General features: G+C 43.0%; 1 protein-coding gene across 3 annotated transcripts; it reads left to right on the top strand.

Annotated features, from left to right (window-relative positions):
• On the top strand, positions 1–12,192 carry krcp (kelch repeat-containing protein). Of its 3 annotated transcripts, XM_055901537.1 has the most exons (12): positions 1–241; positions 604–765; positions 1,204–1,285; positions 2,891–2,950; positions 3,477–3,765; positions 3,852–3,983; positions 8,682–8,869; positions 9,011–9,207; positions 9,641–9,732; positions 10,070–10,124; positions 10,417–10,514; positions 10,624–12,192. In XM_055901537.1, the coding sequence occupies exons 1-12, from the start codon at positions 180–182 to the stop codon at positions 10,857–10,859; spliced, it is 1,653 nt and encodes a 550-aa protein (XP_055757512.1). In that variant the 5' UTR covers positions 1–179; the 3' UTR covers positions 10,860–12,192. The 3 variants fall into 3 exon arrangements, with proteins under 3 accessions (XP_055757512.1, XP_055757514.1, XP_055757513.1); XM_055901539.1 differs by lacking the exons at positions 1–241; positions 604–765; positions 1,204–1,285 and adding an exon at positions 1,325–1,405; XM_055901538.1 differs by lacking the exons at positions 1–241; positions 604–765; positions 1,204–1,285 and adding an exon at positions 1,343–1,464 and having other exon boundaries at positions 2,890–2,950.
• The last annotated feature ends 3,294 nt before the right edge of the window (positions 12,193–15,486 follow it).

A 15,486-nucleotide genomic window follows, 5' to 3' on the forward strand; every position in this document is an offset into this window, starting at 1 on the left:
GAACTGGCGCGGGTTTTGTATTTTATGCACTACGGTGGCGGGAGATGAGAAGTTGGACAAGGAGACATTTGATTAGTATCTCCACTACTTTTGAACATTAATCAAAATTAGCTTAATGTTTTGAGTTTATTTCTGTCTCCAAATATCAAGTTTGCTTCGGGTGGAGAAGGACAACGCACATGGATGATTTTGGGGTCTACGTTGTTTTGGGAGAGAACGATGCACCCCTAAAGCTCCTATGGTAAATTATCTAACGTTAGCTAGCCAACCGTATAACGATAGTTTGATGTATCTTATTCGATACTAGATGGCTATTTATCGCCTTTTCAACTTATTTTTGTTTGTTAATCGATAACACGAATGTGTGAGTTGCATGTTTTTATAAATGCATTTAGCTAGCTATGCTATCACAAAATTCCATAATCACGCATGTTGCAGGAGTCAAAGCTAGATTCTGGTATGGTTACGCCAACACATGTCTTGTCAAAGTGTAGGAAAATGCATGATATAAAGTAACTCAAGTGTAAATATTTTTTTGCACCAGCTAGCTAGTTACGTTAATAGGTAACGTTAAGTAGTTAATATTTAACTCTCCTTTTATAGCGCAAACGGGTCAGCCCAGTTTTCCGTTGCAGTACCACCGAGTTCCCAGCAGGTGGTGCTGTTTTCCAGGGGGCGATGGGGAGACCGGATCTGCGTCAACGCAGAACTCAACGACGTCGACAGAGTTCCAATCACCATAGGAAAACTGACACCTTATAACAGGTAACGTTCCTCTATTTCCAGGGCCAGGACACGTTCAGAAAAACACAACATCGAGGAAATGTCATGAAGAACAAAAAATGCCTCGCTGACATGTAGCACAAGGAATCACCCTATTCGTGATATTGATATCTGAAAACGTTCCGCAACATTTGCTTACTGAACGTGGCCCAGCGAGCTATGACGTAGACAAATACATGGAAGGATATTTTTGGGATGTCCCACAAGAAGGCACACACACACTGACTGACTTGTCCCTAGTTAAAGTTTATTTTGCATGTCTCCTAGACCAGTATTTGTCAATCCTGGTCCTAAGGAAAAAACTGAAATGTGCACCCTTTGTGTCACCAGGATCAGTATTGAGAACCACTGTCTTAGACGGTAATAATGGGATGTAAAGTGTTGTAGTGTGATTGTCACATTATCTTGTTCCTGGTTCAGGTGTTTAACATGGGAGCAGTGGGAAGAGGAGAGCTGGACTGAGGGAGTGATGTTAACTGTCAGCTTGGAAGGAGGACACCTGGTGAGTGGACAGATGGGACAGAGGGAGTTGTTGACTGTCAGCTTGGAAGGAGGACACCTGGTGAGTGGACAGATGGGACAGAGGGAGTTGTTGACTGTCAGCTTGGAAGGAGGACACCTGGTGAGTGGACAGATGGGACAGAGGGAGTTGTTGACTGTCAGCTTGGAAGGAGGACACCTGGGGCGAGTTCAACAAGGCTTCTGTTTGCGGCGAACATGTTGCCAGAGTAACAATTTCAGTTGAACGACTTGAATAAACATTCCAAAATGTTAGTGAAACATCAAACGGCTACTTTTTGTAAGGATTACTGTGGTTTTTAGCGACTGCAAACTAAAAATGACTTAGCAATTCATACTAAATATAATGAACAAAGGTATAAACGCAACAATTTAAAAGATTTTAGAGTTACAGTTCGTAGAAGGAAATCAGTTGATTTAAATAATTTAATTAGGCCCTGATCTATGGAATTCACATGACTGGGCAGGGGTGCAGCTATGGGTGGGCCTTCAAGGGCATAGGCCCACCCACTTGGCAGTCAGGCCCACCCAATATAGAGCCAGGCCCAGCCAATCAGAACACCCTTTTCCCCACAAAGTCTTTATTTCAGGCGTATGAGGAGTATTTATGTCTGAAATAAAGACCTTGTGGGGAAAAACTTATTCCGCTTGGCTGGGCCTGGCTCTACATTGGCTGGGCCTGGCTCTACATTGGCTGGGCCTATGATCCCACCGGTGGAGAAGCTGGTTATCGAGGTCCTGGGTTGGCGTGGTTACACGTGGTCTGCGGTTGTGAGGCTTGTTCGACCGACTGCCAAATTCTCTGAAACGATGTTGGAGGCAGCTTATAGTAGAGAAATTCACATTCAAATCTCTGGCAACAGCTCTAGTGGACATTCCTGCAGTCAGCATGCCAATTGCACGCTCCCTCAAATTGAGACATCTGTGGCCTTGTGTTGTGTGACACAACTGCACATTTTAGTGGCATTTTATTGTCCCCAGCACAAGGTGCACCTGTGAAATGATCATGCTGTTAAATAATCTTTTTGATGTGCCACACCTGTCAGGTGGATGGATCATCTTGGAAAAGGAGAAATGCTCACTAACAAGGATGTAAACAACATTTGACAGAAATAAGATTTTTGTGCATATGGAACATTTCTGGGATTTAAAAAAATATATAATCAGCTCATGAAACATGGGACCAACACTTTACATGTTGCCTTTATACTTTTGTTCAGTTTTAAAAAGTCTACATCCAGTTGATTTATTGTTAGCGGCAGTTTAAACAGACACTTCCGTTCGCTGCACGATACCTTCTCCGACTGTTCGCTAACGGTCACCGCTAACAAAATAACTAATGGACTATGTTAGCCAACGTTCACTAACTTTTCCCCTTGTTGAACGCACCTCTGGCGGAGTACTGCCTAAACTACTATGGTATCTATAGAGATGGAGAAAGTGGGATGGTTAGATACAGATAAATAGTTCCTGGTTTGATATATTTTCTAGACTGGCAGGAAAACATCTCTAAACCAGAGCAGATATACAGAACTATGCATTACATTTGAGACGATCCAAACAACGATGGACTCTGTTTGTTCTACAGGCCAAAGGGGATATGATGGACCTTGACCTCACCCTGTCCATGAAGGAATACACCCCCGAGGTGAGCTCAACACGCCTGGCTCGTCACAGTCCTTCTAGGGCAGTGTTTCTTAAAGGGTACACATTGTAGTTGTTGCCCTGGCGCTAACACACCCGAGTCCACTAATTAAAGGTTTGATGATGAAGGTGTGTAGTGCTAGAGTTTAAAAACTAAAATGGAGAGCAGGGAAACACTGCTCTAGGGAAGTTATTCTACACCAGTGAATGTTGGGGACAGGAGAGGACGCCATCTTGTAATTCAAAAGAGATAAGCCCATTGTTACTTTAGAACCTCGTTAAATGATGTCACTCAAAGGTAGAGTCGGTATTGCACGAAGTAGACTGCAATATCGGGCTCAAGTCCAAAGTATCTGCAGTACATCCTGCTTGTGGCAACGTCATTGCTGAGTCACAGTTTAACTTCTTCCATTCTGCCCTCTCTGTCCTCCCTCTCTTTCTCCTCCCCCTCTCTGTCCTCTCTTTCTCCTCCCACTCTCTGTCTGCTTTCTCCTCCCCCTCTTTCCTCCCTCTCTCCTCTTCTATTCCAGAGCTCCATGGCCCCTTCCCCTGTTAGGGAGGGGAAGAGAAAGAGGGGACAAACTGGGGAAGAAGACGAGGAAGAGAACAGAGGGAAGGAGAACACGTGTCCCATCGAAGTGTTGTCGTCATTTTCAGAGAAGTCAACCCCCCTCAGAAAGGTCAGAGGTCAGAGCAGAGGAGGTCAGACCAGACTGTTCCTCCAGGGCGAGGGGCAGGGAGGCGCGGCTCTCGCCCCTCAGAACACTCCTCCACAGAGAGGCAAGGGTCGACCGGCCAAGACACCCACTCCACAGACTGGTGAGTTAACGTGGGTGGAAAGGATACATTATTGTGTGTAGACTACCAACCCGTGTATTGACCCTGCTGCCTCCTCATCGATGCAGCCCCATTGGTCAACCCGTCAGGTCGCTGGGGTCAGAGCCTGTGCCCCATCGACCCTCAGACAGCCATTCTGATTGGAGGGCAGGGATCCAGAATGCAGTTCTGCAAGGACCCCATGTGGAAGCTGTGCACTGGTGGGTTCACCTTAAGACATGATGTACAGTTGAAGTCAGATATACACATCAGCCAAAAAACATTTAAACTCAGTTTTTCACAATTCCTTGACATTTAATCCGAGTACAAATTCCTTGTCTTAGGTCAGTTAGGATCACCACTTTATTTTAAGAATGGGAAATGTCTGAATAATAGTAGAGAGAATTCTTTATTTCAGCTTTTATTTCTTTCATCACATTCCCAGTGGGTCAGAAGTTTACATACGCTCAATTTGTGTTTGGTAGCATTGCCTTTAAATTGTTTAACTTGGGTCAAAGGTTTCGGGTAGCCTTCCACAAGCTTCCCACAATAAGTTGGGTGAATTTTGTCCCATTCCTCCTGACAGAGCTGGTGTAACTGAGTCAGGTTTGTAGGCCTGCTTGCTCGCACACACTTTTTCATTTCTGCCCACAAATGTTCTATAGGATTAAGGTCAGGGCTTTGTGATGGCCAGTCCAATACCTTGACTTTGTTGTCCTTAAGCCATTTTGCCACAACTTTGGAAGTATGCTTGGGGTCATTGTCCATTTGGAAGACCCATTTGTGACCAATCTTTAATTTCCTGACTGATGTCTTGAGATGTTGCTTCAATATATCCACATAATTTTCCATTCTCATGAAATCATCTAATTTGTGAAGTGCACCAGTCCCTCCTGCAGCAAAGCACCCCCACAACATGATGCTGCCACCCCTGTGTTTCACGGTTGGGATGGTGTTCTTCGGTTTGCAAGCTTCCCCCTTTTTCCTCCAAACATAACGATGGTCATTATGACCAACAGTTCTATTTTTGTTTCATCAGACCAGAGGACATTTCTCCAAAAAGTACAATCTTTGTTCCCATGTGCAGTTGCAAACCGTAGTCTGGCTTTTTTTATGGCGGTTTTGGAGCAGTGGCTTCTTTCTTGCCGAGCGGCCTTTCAGGTTATGTCGATATAGGACTCGTTTTCCTGTGGATATAGATACTTTTGTACCTGTTTCTTCCAGCATCTTCACAAGGTCCTTTGCTGTTGTTCTGGGATTGATTTGCACTTTTCGCACCAAAGTACGTTCATCTCTAGGAGACAGAACGCGTCTCCTTCCTGAGCGGTATGACGGTTGCGTGGTCCCATGGTGTTTATACTTGCGTACTATTGTTTGTACAGATGAACTTCAGGCGTTTGGAAATTGCTCCCAAGGATGCACCAGACTTGTGGAGGTCTACAATTTTTTTTCTGGGGTCTTGGCTGATTTCTTTTGATTATCCCATGATGTCAAGCAAAGAGGCACTGAGTTTGACGGTAGGCCTTGAAATACATCCACAATACATCCACAGGTAAACTTCTGACCCACTGGAATTGTGATACAGTGAATTATAAGTTAAATTATCTGTCTGAAAACAATTGTTGGAAAAATTACTTGTGTCATGCACAAAGTAGATGTCCTAACCGACTTGCCAAAACTACAGTTTGTTAACAAAAAATGTGTGGAGTGGTTGAAAAACTAGTTTTAATGACTCCAACCTAAGTGTATGTAAACTTCTGACTTCAACTGTAAATCTTCACCTCGATACCAATAACAGAGCCGTAATAGATGGTGTATATAGCCCCCTGTCTATACCAATAACAGAGCCCTAATAGATGGTGTATATAGCCCCCTGTCTATACCAATAACAGAGCTGTAATAGATGGTGTATATAGCCCACTGTCTATACCAATAACAGCCCTAATAGGTGGTGTATATAGCCCCCTGTCGATACCAATAACAGAGCCCTAATAGATGGTGCATATAGCCCCCTGTCTATACCAATAACAGCCCTAATAGATGGTGTATATAGCCCCCTGTCTATACCAATAACAGAGCCCTAATAGATGGTGCATATAGCACCCTGTCTATACCAATAACCGAGCCCTAATAGATGGTGTGTATAGCCCCCTGTCTATACCAATAACAGAGCCCTAATAGATGGTGCATATAGCCCCCTGTCTATACCAATAACCAAGCCCTAATAGATGGTGCGTATAGCCCCCTGTCTATACCAATAACAGAGCCCTAATAGATGGTGTGTATAGCCCCGTGTCTATACCGATAACAGAGCCGTAGTAGATGGTGTGTATAGCCCCCTGTCTATACCAATAACAGAGCCCTAATAGATGGTGTATATAGCCCCCTGTCTATACCAATAACAGAGCCCTAATAGATGGTGTATATAGCCCCCTGTCTATACCAATAACAGAGCCCTAATAGATGGTGTATATAGCCCCCTGTCTATACCAATAACAGAGCCCTAATAGATGGTGTATATAGCCCCCTGTCTATACCAATAACAGAGCCCTAATAGATGGTGTATATAGCCCCCTGTCTATACCAATAACAGAGCCCTAATAGATGGTGTATATAGCCCCCTGTCTATACCAATAACAGAGCCCTAATAGATGGTGTGTGTATAGCCCCCTGTCGATACCAATAACAGAGCCCTAATAGATGGTGTATATAGCCCCCTGTCTATACCAATAACAGAGCCCTAATAGATGGTGTTTATAGCCCCCTGTCTATACCGATAACAGAGCCGTAGTAGATGGTGTATATAGCCCCCTGTCTATACCGATAACAGAGCCCTAATAGATGGTGTATATAGCCCCCTGTCTATACCGATAACAGAGCCCTAATAGATGGTGTATATAGCCCCCTGTCTATACCGATAACAGAGCCCTAATAGATGGTGTATATAGCCCCCTGTCTATACCGATAACAGAGCCCTAATAGATGGTGTATATAGCCCCCTGTCTATACCAATAACAGAGCCCTAATAGATGGTGTATATAGCCCCCTGTCTATACCAATAACAGAGCCCTAATAGATGGTGTATATAGCCCCCTGTCGATACCAATAACAGAGCCCTAATAGGTGGTGTATATAGCCCCCTGTCTATACCAATAACAGAGCCGTAGTAGATGGTGTATATAGCCCCCTGTCTATACCAATAACAGAGCCCTAATAGATGGTGTATATAGCCCCCTGTCGATACCAATAACAGAGCCCTAATAGATGGTGTATATAGCCCCCTGTCGATACCAATAACAGAGCCCTAATAGATGGTGTATATAGCCCCCTGTCGATACCAATAACAGCCCTAATAGATGGTGTGTATAGCCCCCTTTTTACAGCCTGAATTTAAATATGATTCCTTTTAGGTTTTGTGTCACTGATCTACAGTGGAATTTAGTTGTTTAGAAATTTGTATAAAAAAAATAAATATGAAAAGCTGAAATGTCTTGTCAATAAGGATTCAACCTGTTATGCCTAAATAAGGTACACGTGCTTCTCCAGTTGCATGGACTCACTCGATGTGCAATAATAGTGTTTAACATGATTGTTTTTAATGACTACCTCATCTCTGTACCCCAACACACAGAATTATTTCTAAGGTTACTCAGTCGAGCAGTGAATTTCAAACACAGATTCAACCACAAAGACCAGGGAGGTTTTCCCAATGTCTCGCAAAGAAGGGCACCTATTGGTTGATGGGTAAAAAAATAAAAAGCAGACAATGAATATCCCTTTGAGCATGGTGCAGTTTTTCATTACACTTTGGATGGTGTATCAATACACCCAGTCACTACAAAGATACAGGCGCCCTTCCTAACTCAGTGGCCGGAGAGGAAGGAAACCGCTCAGGGATTCCACCATGAGGCCCATGGTGACTGTTAAACAGTTAGAGTTTAATGGCTGTGATAGGACTGAGGATGGATCAACAACATTGTAGTTACTCACAATACTAACCTAAATGACAGAGTGAACAGAAGGAAGCCTGTACAAAAGCCTTTATTCCTAAACATGCATTTTGTTTGCTATAAGGCACTAAAGTAATACTTCAAAAAATGTGGCAAAGAAATGTACTTATTGTCCAGAATACAAATCATTATCTTCGGGGCAAATCCAACACAATACATCACTGAGTACCACTCTTCATATTTTCAAGCTTGGTGGTGGCTGCATCATGTTATGGGAATGCTTGTGATCGGCAAGGACTAGGGACTTTTTTTTTAGGATAAGAAGAAACTGAATAGTGTTTAGCACAAGCAAAATCCTAGAGGAAGACCTGGTTCTGTTTGCTTTCCAACAGACGCTTGGAGACCAATTCACCTTTCAGCGGGACAGTAACCTAAAACACAAGGCCAAATATACACTGGAGATGCTCACCAAGACGACATTGAATGTTCCTGAGTGGCCGAGTTACAGTTTTGAATTAAATCGGCTTAATTCTATAGCAAGACTTAAAAATAGCTGTAAAATAATGATCAACAATCCACTCGACAGCATTTTTTACGTTTAAAAATAAATAATTAACAAAGATTGAGCAAAGCTCTCCCTAAAGAGTCACAGGTGTAATCGCTGTCAAAGATTATTCTAACGTGTTTTGACTTGGGTGGTTGAATACTTAGCTATTTGTGTTTTTATTAATCACTATTTTTTTTAGATGTTTTGAATTTCTTTCACTGACAAGAGTATTTTGCTTAGATTGTTGACAAAAGAATTACAATTAAATTAATTTTAATCCCACTTCGTAACACAACAAAATGTCAAGGGGTGTGATTACTTTCTGAAGGTACTTTAGCTAGCTGTGTTTTTCATGTACTTCGGATCTTTGTTTTTAATTGGTTCACATGACACCCTCACTTCCTTGCTTGTCGACCCTTCAGAGGACATGTCATGGGTTCCCGCGGAGACGCTGGCAGAAGGCCCCACCCCCGAGGCCCGGATTGGCCATACTGCGACCTACGACCCTGATTCCAAAAGAATCTTTGTGTTCGGGGGTTCTAAGAACAAAAAGTGGTTCAATGACGTTCACATCCTGGATACACAGAGCTGGAAGTGGAGCACAGTGGAGGTGAGACTGGACACACACACATACACCTAATAATCCGGGATTGGATCGGTGTAAGCTTCCATCTGTGCAAATGTGAGAACATGAATGATCTTTCTACCCTCCTCTCCTTCTCTCCACCCCCCTTCTCCCTCTCCTCTCCAGGCCCAGGGAAAAGTACCTCCATTAGCCTATCACAGCTGCAGCATGTTTCGGGGTGAGCTATTTGTCCTGGGAGGGGTGTTCCCTCGCCCTCACCCTGAACCCGACGGCTGCAGTGACTCCCTCTACATCTTCGACCCACATCTCTCCATTTGGTACCAGCCCATCGTCACAGGCGACAGGCCCGCCCCCCGCTCAGGGTGAGATGGACCGATCCAAACCGAAAAAGCTTCAGACCATAAGTTAGAAAGAGCGGTCCTCTTTCTAACTCTTGATTCACATCCACATGAGTAGCCTGGGCCCAGATCTGTTTGGCCTCTTGTCAAAATCCATTGCCTATTGTCAAACCAAACATGACAATAGGAAGTAGGAAGTAGGTATGATGGCACAAACAGACTGGCAGCTAATATGGTTTGATTTTTATCAAGTTAAAGCACAGATTAGTTGTACAAATAACTTTAACTTCTATAGTACATATCAGAGGATTACCAGATCAGTCTTTTTTGGGGGGGGGGGTGTCTGATTTATCTTCTTTGATTCCCTAATTTTCTCTCCCTCTTGCCTCCTTCGCTCCCTTTTTTCTCTCTCTCTGTCTGTCTCCCTCTCTCTCTGTCTCTCTCTCTCCGTCTCCAGTCACTCTGCCTGCGTTATCCAGGGGAAGATCTATGTGTTCGGAGGCTGGGACACTCCACTGTGCTTCAACGACATGTACATGCTTGACCTGGGTAAGAGACACAGGCTTGTTTGTCCAGTAGGTCTATGTGTGGTGAGACTTCCTCCCTAACTGCCATTCAGTTTACTCTTCATGGCTCTCCAGCTTGTCTGAGTGTCTGCAATACAATTGGCCGGTTAGTTATTAGAGGGACGGCATTGGAGGACGTAACATTTTTAAATGATTGTCTTTGTTTATTTAATATTAGTCACTGTTTATTTAATATTAGTCACTGTTTATTTAATATTAGTCACTGTATCTTTATTGATTTATGGATCCCAACACTCCCTGGAAAACTGGCAAGTGTTGCTTAGTGGACTATCCTGACTAAATAAATTGATTGTTTTCAGGACTGATGGAGTTTTCGTCTGTTCAGACCAATGGATCACCCCCTTCTCCTCGCAGGTAGGACTAAAGGCTATACACAAGAATGCAGGTTACAGAAACAAACAGTTTAAAGACTCAATGAGTCTCTCATAATTCAGACAGCCATCTTTTATCCATCCTTTAAGGTAAGTTGAACCTTTTTAACCCAGGAAGTGCCATTGAATCGCTCCCTTTTTAATATAAGGGAGAACCTGTAATCGATACAATGCTTTGTCTGTCTTCATAAATGTTTGTGCTTTTGGATACTGCTGCTCCTCACTATGAAAACTGTAACAGAACAGGACACGTTACATGGATGTGTGTGTTACAGCTGGCATGGTTGTGTGCTACTCTCTGACTCTACGTTTGTGGTCCACGGGGGATACAACGGGAACCAGGCCCTCAATGACGCCTTCACCTTCAACACAGGTCAGACACACACACACACACACACACACACACACACACACACCCTGCTTCTCGCCACACACACTCCTCCAGAACCAGGCACTCAACACTGTGTGTGTGTGTGTTGCAGACACCAACACCTGGACTGAGCTGGTTCACCCACAGCTCTCCGTGCCCAGAGCTGGACATTCCATCATCACCATGGCGCAAGCCAATCAAAACCTTTCATTCAAGGATGACGGCAACGAACGGAACTCCGACCGCACCCCCGAAACCCTGCTGGTATTTGGAGGGGGCGACAACGAGGGGACCTTCTATTCCGACCTGACGACCCTGACTGTTGCTGAACTGCTGGACCAGAACTAATGCTGTGTTCAATAACCAAGTGGGAATTTACCGCGTACACCAGGGGAGAAATCCACTTGAATGCCTCTCCTAATGGTCATTACTGGTGGGACACTTGTATATTATCCCTGACCTCTGACTTATCCCACATTCTTTTAAGGAAGGAAATGACTCTAATAATCACATTTTTGGCAGCTAAATGCAATAACAAACCATTATTTATAAAAAGCTACCTATTCATGTTTTTTTTTTTTTTATACTATAATTTGTTTGTGAGCGTGATAACATTACTTGTAGTTTTATGGTTGACGCAGCTCGTTTTCCATTAGCCAATCTGCGTTAATCAACAAGTTAAAAGCACGTGAATAAATCCACCTGGTATTTACTTCCCACTTGGCTATGAACACAACATAAACCACATGAGTGGAATCCTAAATGGCACCCTATTCCCTATATAGTGCACTACTTTGGACCAGGGCTCTGGCCACATACACAGCCCCTATGGGTGTATTAGAGGAATCTCACAGATCTGCTGTAAAGTCTGTTTTCACGTCATTCGAAACAGGAAGTGCTAGTCGTTTTGTTTTCAACTGTCTCTCAGGGTGCTGAGAGAATGGTCAGACTGATGTTATTGATACATTAAAACATGTATACGTTCCAGGAAATATATATTTCTGTGGTGCACTGCTTTTGACCAGAGCCCTATGTAGGGAATGGGTTGCCGTTTCGGAACTCAAGCTGTCTGGGTCGTGTTCATCAGTGCACACTGTAGCAAAACTGCAACAGAAAATGATGAGGGTTCCTTATTGGACAAATGAAGGTAGTTCTATTTGGGACAGTTTTGGTTCCCAATGAATACAACCCTGGGGTTTATAAAGTGAGGATTTATGGTTTGACTGAACCCTTTTGCACATCAAGTGCAGTGTTTTTTTATTATTATTTTGGTCAGCCTAGAGATGTAATGTGTGTGTACAAGTAGTTAAATTATTATTATTTTTTTAACTTTAGATAGTTTATTTCCATTATGGTTAATGACTAAAGCATAATTTGAAGCTGGGTTGCCAGTCTGTTTCTGCTCAGTTGCCAATTAAATTCCATAACTCAATCGGACTGGAAACCAGGCAACCAGACATGTTGTAGACTAAAAAAAAAGTAAACAATTTGTTTTTTTCCTTCGTTCCAATTATTTTATATATATATATATATATATTTTTTTTAAATAACTAAAGTTCTGTGTCTCAGGTACACAGTTCTAATTAGAGCCCGACCGATTTTTATCAGCCGATATTGGCCTTTTTAACGCTATATCGATTTGGGCTGATAAACTATATTCAATAAATAGGATGGGGGGGGGGGGGGGCTCGTGCTTATCTGGACACTTGTGACAATGACATCATGAAAATGGTCACAATGTATGAAATCAAAATTTTGAAGCAATTTTTTGACAATTTTTCATTTTCCCCATTTGTAAAACAAATATTTCGGCAGGTTTATTGGTATGGCTCTTGTTTCAAAATAGTGTTGTTCATTTCTTAGGCAGATTTTGTTTTTGTACATGCATGCTGAATAAACTGAAAGATACTAAAAGATACTCCCTTGTATAGTTTAAAGAGAATGGCGCATAGCAGGCTGATTCATGTAGCCTAGACTTGAGATAGCAGAGGCCGTTGTAATAGATCTATAGCTGAGAGACTAGTCAATAGCTATCATGTTTTTCCTCTCTCCTTTTGTAGGAGAAGGTGGTCCAAGTTCCTTCCCCTCTGACATTTTTTCAATGGGTTTTGAGAAAGTGGTGAGGAGAGGAGATGCACGGAATTGAGGAAAGATGAGTTGAGAAAGTCTGGAGACATCTTGGTTATGGGTGGGTAGGTAGCTATATATAAAAACTGGTATATTAGCTATGGGTGGGTAGGTAGCTATATGAAAGCTGTGGTATCTTAGCTATGGGTGGGTGGGTAGCTATATGAAAGCTGTGGTATCTTAGCTATGGGTGAGTAGGTAGCTATATGAAAGCTGTGGTATCTTAGCTATGGGTGGGTAGCTATATGAAAGCTGTGGTATCTTAGCTATGGGTGAGTAGGTAGCTATATGAAAGCTGTGGTATCTTAGCTATGGGTGGGTAGCTATATGAAAGCTGTGGTATCTTAGCTATGGGTGGGTAGGTAGGTATATGAAAGCTGTGGTATCTTAGCTATGGGTGAGTAGGTAGCTATATGAAAGCTGTGGTATCTTAGCTATGGGTGAGTAGGTAGCTATATGAAAGCTGTGGTATCTTAGCTATGGGTGAGTAGGTAGCTATATGAAAGCTGTGGTATCTTAGCTATGGGTGAGTAGGTAGCTATATGAAAGCTGTGGTATCTTAGCTATGGGTGAGTAGGTAGCTATATGAAAGCTGTGGTATCTTAGCTATGGGTGAGTAGGTAGCTATATGAAAGCTGTGGTATCTTAGCTATGGGTAGGTAGCTATATGAAAGCTGTGGTATCTTAGCTATGGGTGGGTAGGTAGCTATATGAAAGCTGTGGTATCTTAGCTATGGGTGGGTAGGTAGCTATATGAAAGCTGTGGTATCTTAGCTATGGGTGAGTAGGTAGCTATATGAAAGCTGTGGTATCTTAGCTATGGGTGAGTAGGTAGCTATATGAAAGCTGTGGTATCTTAGCTATGGGTGGGTAGCTATATGAAAGCTGTCGTATCTTAGCCATGGGTGGGTAGGTAGCTATATGAAAGCTGTGGTATCTTAGCCATGGGTGGGTAGGTAGCTATATGAAAGCTGTGGTATCTTAGCTATGGGTAGGTAGCTATATGAAAGCTGTGGTATCTTAGCCATGGGTGGGTAGGTAGCTATATGAAAGCTGTGGTATCTTAGCTATGGGTGGGTAGCTATATGAAAGCTGTGGTATCTTAGCTATGGGTGGGTAGCTATATGAAAGCTGTGGTATCTTAGCTATGGGTGGGTAGCTATATGAAAGCTGTGGTATCTTAGCTATGGGTGGGTAGCTATATGAAAGCTGTGGTATCTTAGCTATGGGTGGGTAGCTGTATGAAAGCTGTGGTATCTTAGCTATGGGTGGGTAGCTGTATGAAAGCTGTGGTATCTTAGCTATGGGTAGGTAGCTATATGAAAGCTGTGGTATCTTAGCTATGGGTAGGTAGCTATATGAAAGCTGTGGTATCTTAGCTATGGGTGGGTGGGTAGCTATATGAAAGCTGTGGTATCTTAGCTATGGGTGGGTAGCTATATGAAAGCTGTGGTATCTTAGCTATGGGTAGGTAGCTATATGAAAGCTGTGGTATCTTAGCTATGGGTAGGTAGCTATATGAAAGCTGTGGTGTCTTAGCTATGGGTGGGTGGGTATATGAAAGCTGTGGTATCTTAGCTATGGGTGGGTGGGTATATGAAAGCTGTGGTATCTTAGCTATGGGTGGGTAGCTATATGAAAGCTGTGGTATCTTAGCTATGGGTGGGTAGCTATATGAAAGCTGTGGTATCTTAGCTATGGGTGGGTGGGTAGCTATATGAAAGCTGTGGTATCTTAGCTATGGGTGGGTAGGTAGCTATATGAAAGCTGTGGTATCTTAGCTATGGGTGGGTAGCTATATGAAAGCTGTGGTATCTTAGCTATGGGTGGGTAGCTATATGAAAGCTGTGGTATCTTAGCTATGGGTGAGTAGCTATATGAAAGCTGTGGTATCTTAGCTATGGGTGGGTAGCTATATGAAAGCTGTGGTATCTTAGCTATGGGTGGGTAGCTATATGAAAGCTGTGGTATCTTAGCTATGGGTGAGTAGCTATATGAAAGCTGTCGTATCTTAGCTATGGGTGAGTAGCTATATGAAAGCTGTGGTATCTTAGCTATGGGTGGGTAGGTATATGAAAGCTGTGGTATCTTAGCTATGGGTAGGTAGCTATATGAAAGCTGTGGTATCTTAGCTATGGGTGGGTAGCTATATGAAAGCTGTGGTATCTTAGCTATGGGTGGGTAGCTATATGAAAGCTGTGGTATCTGTATTTTGAAGAGAACCTACTGCAATCCACTCTTATGAATCAGACTTTGATTATTGGTATACAGTCTGAAACAAGGCACTGCAAAAGGAAAGTTTCCTTACAAGCCAGAATGTGGAATACAATTACATGTAGACTCTACCGGTTATCTGTGTGGTTGGTCCTTCAGATGAAATTTAAAACAATCTACAGGACAGTATTATTTACTTGACTTTTTAGAGTGCATGTACTGAAGTAGACATTTCTATCGCCTGGCACTTAAGTAAAAACACCTGCAAGACATTGGTTAGTATGCATGGTTCGCAGAGTAAGTTGAAGTATAATTTTATTCAACATTCATGACAGACCAGGGATGTTAAGGTTTATTTCTATTTAAATGTGCGTTGCCTACACAATTGAAGGCATCGCTAAATTAAGTGAATATTCTGGTTGCAGCTGTATCCCAACACCTGTACGGCGTATACTTTCCGTAATGTACCGAGTTTACCCGAAGTCAGAGAGCGCCCCCCCCCCCCCCCCCCCCCCCCCCCCCCCCCCTTCCTCCAGTCGTGGTACAAGCGGCCATGTTCGCTCGGTCGTCACTTGTAACCACAGCCACAAAGTCATCAATTCTGGCTAAACCCCGCCCATTTCTACAATTCATC

This window comes from Salvelinus fontinalis, chromosome 36, assembly GCF_029448725.1.
Source record: "Salvelinus fontinalis isolate EN_2023a chromosome 36, ASM2944872v1, whole genome shotgun sequence".
NCBI classification, from domain to species: domain Eukaryota; kingdom Metazoa; phylum Chordata; class Actinopteri; order Salmoniformes; family Salmonidae; genus Salvelinus; species Salvelinus fontinalis.

Excerpts from the sequence above, each read along its gene's own strand:
- krcp (XM_055901537.1), top strand. The coding sequence starts at position 180 with ATGGATGATTTTGGGGTCTACGTTGTTTTGGGAGAGAACGATGCACCC. Across the intron at positions 1,286-2,890 it reads GCTTGGAAGGAGGACACCTG|GCCAAAGGGGATATGATGGA; the intron begins GTGAGTGGACAG and ends TTTGTTCTACAG. Across the intron at positions 10,125-10,416 it reads TCACCCCCTTCTCCTCGCAG|CTGGCATGGTTGTGTGCTAC; the intron begins GTAGGACTAAAG and ends TGTGTGTTACAG.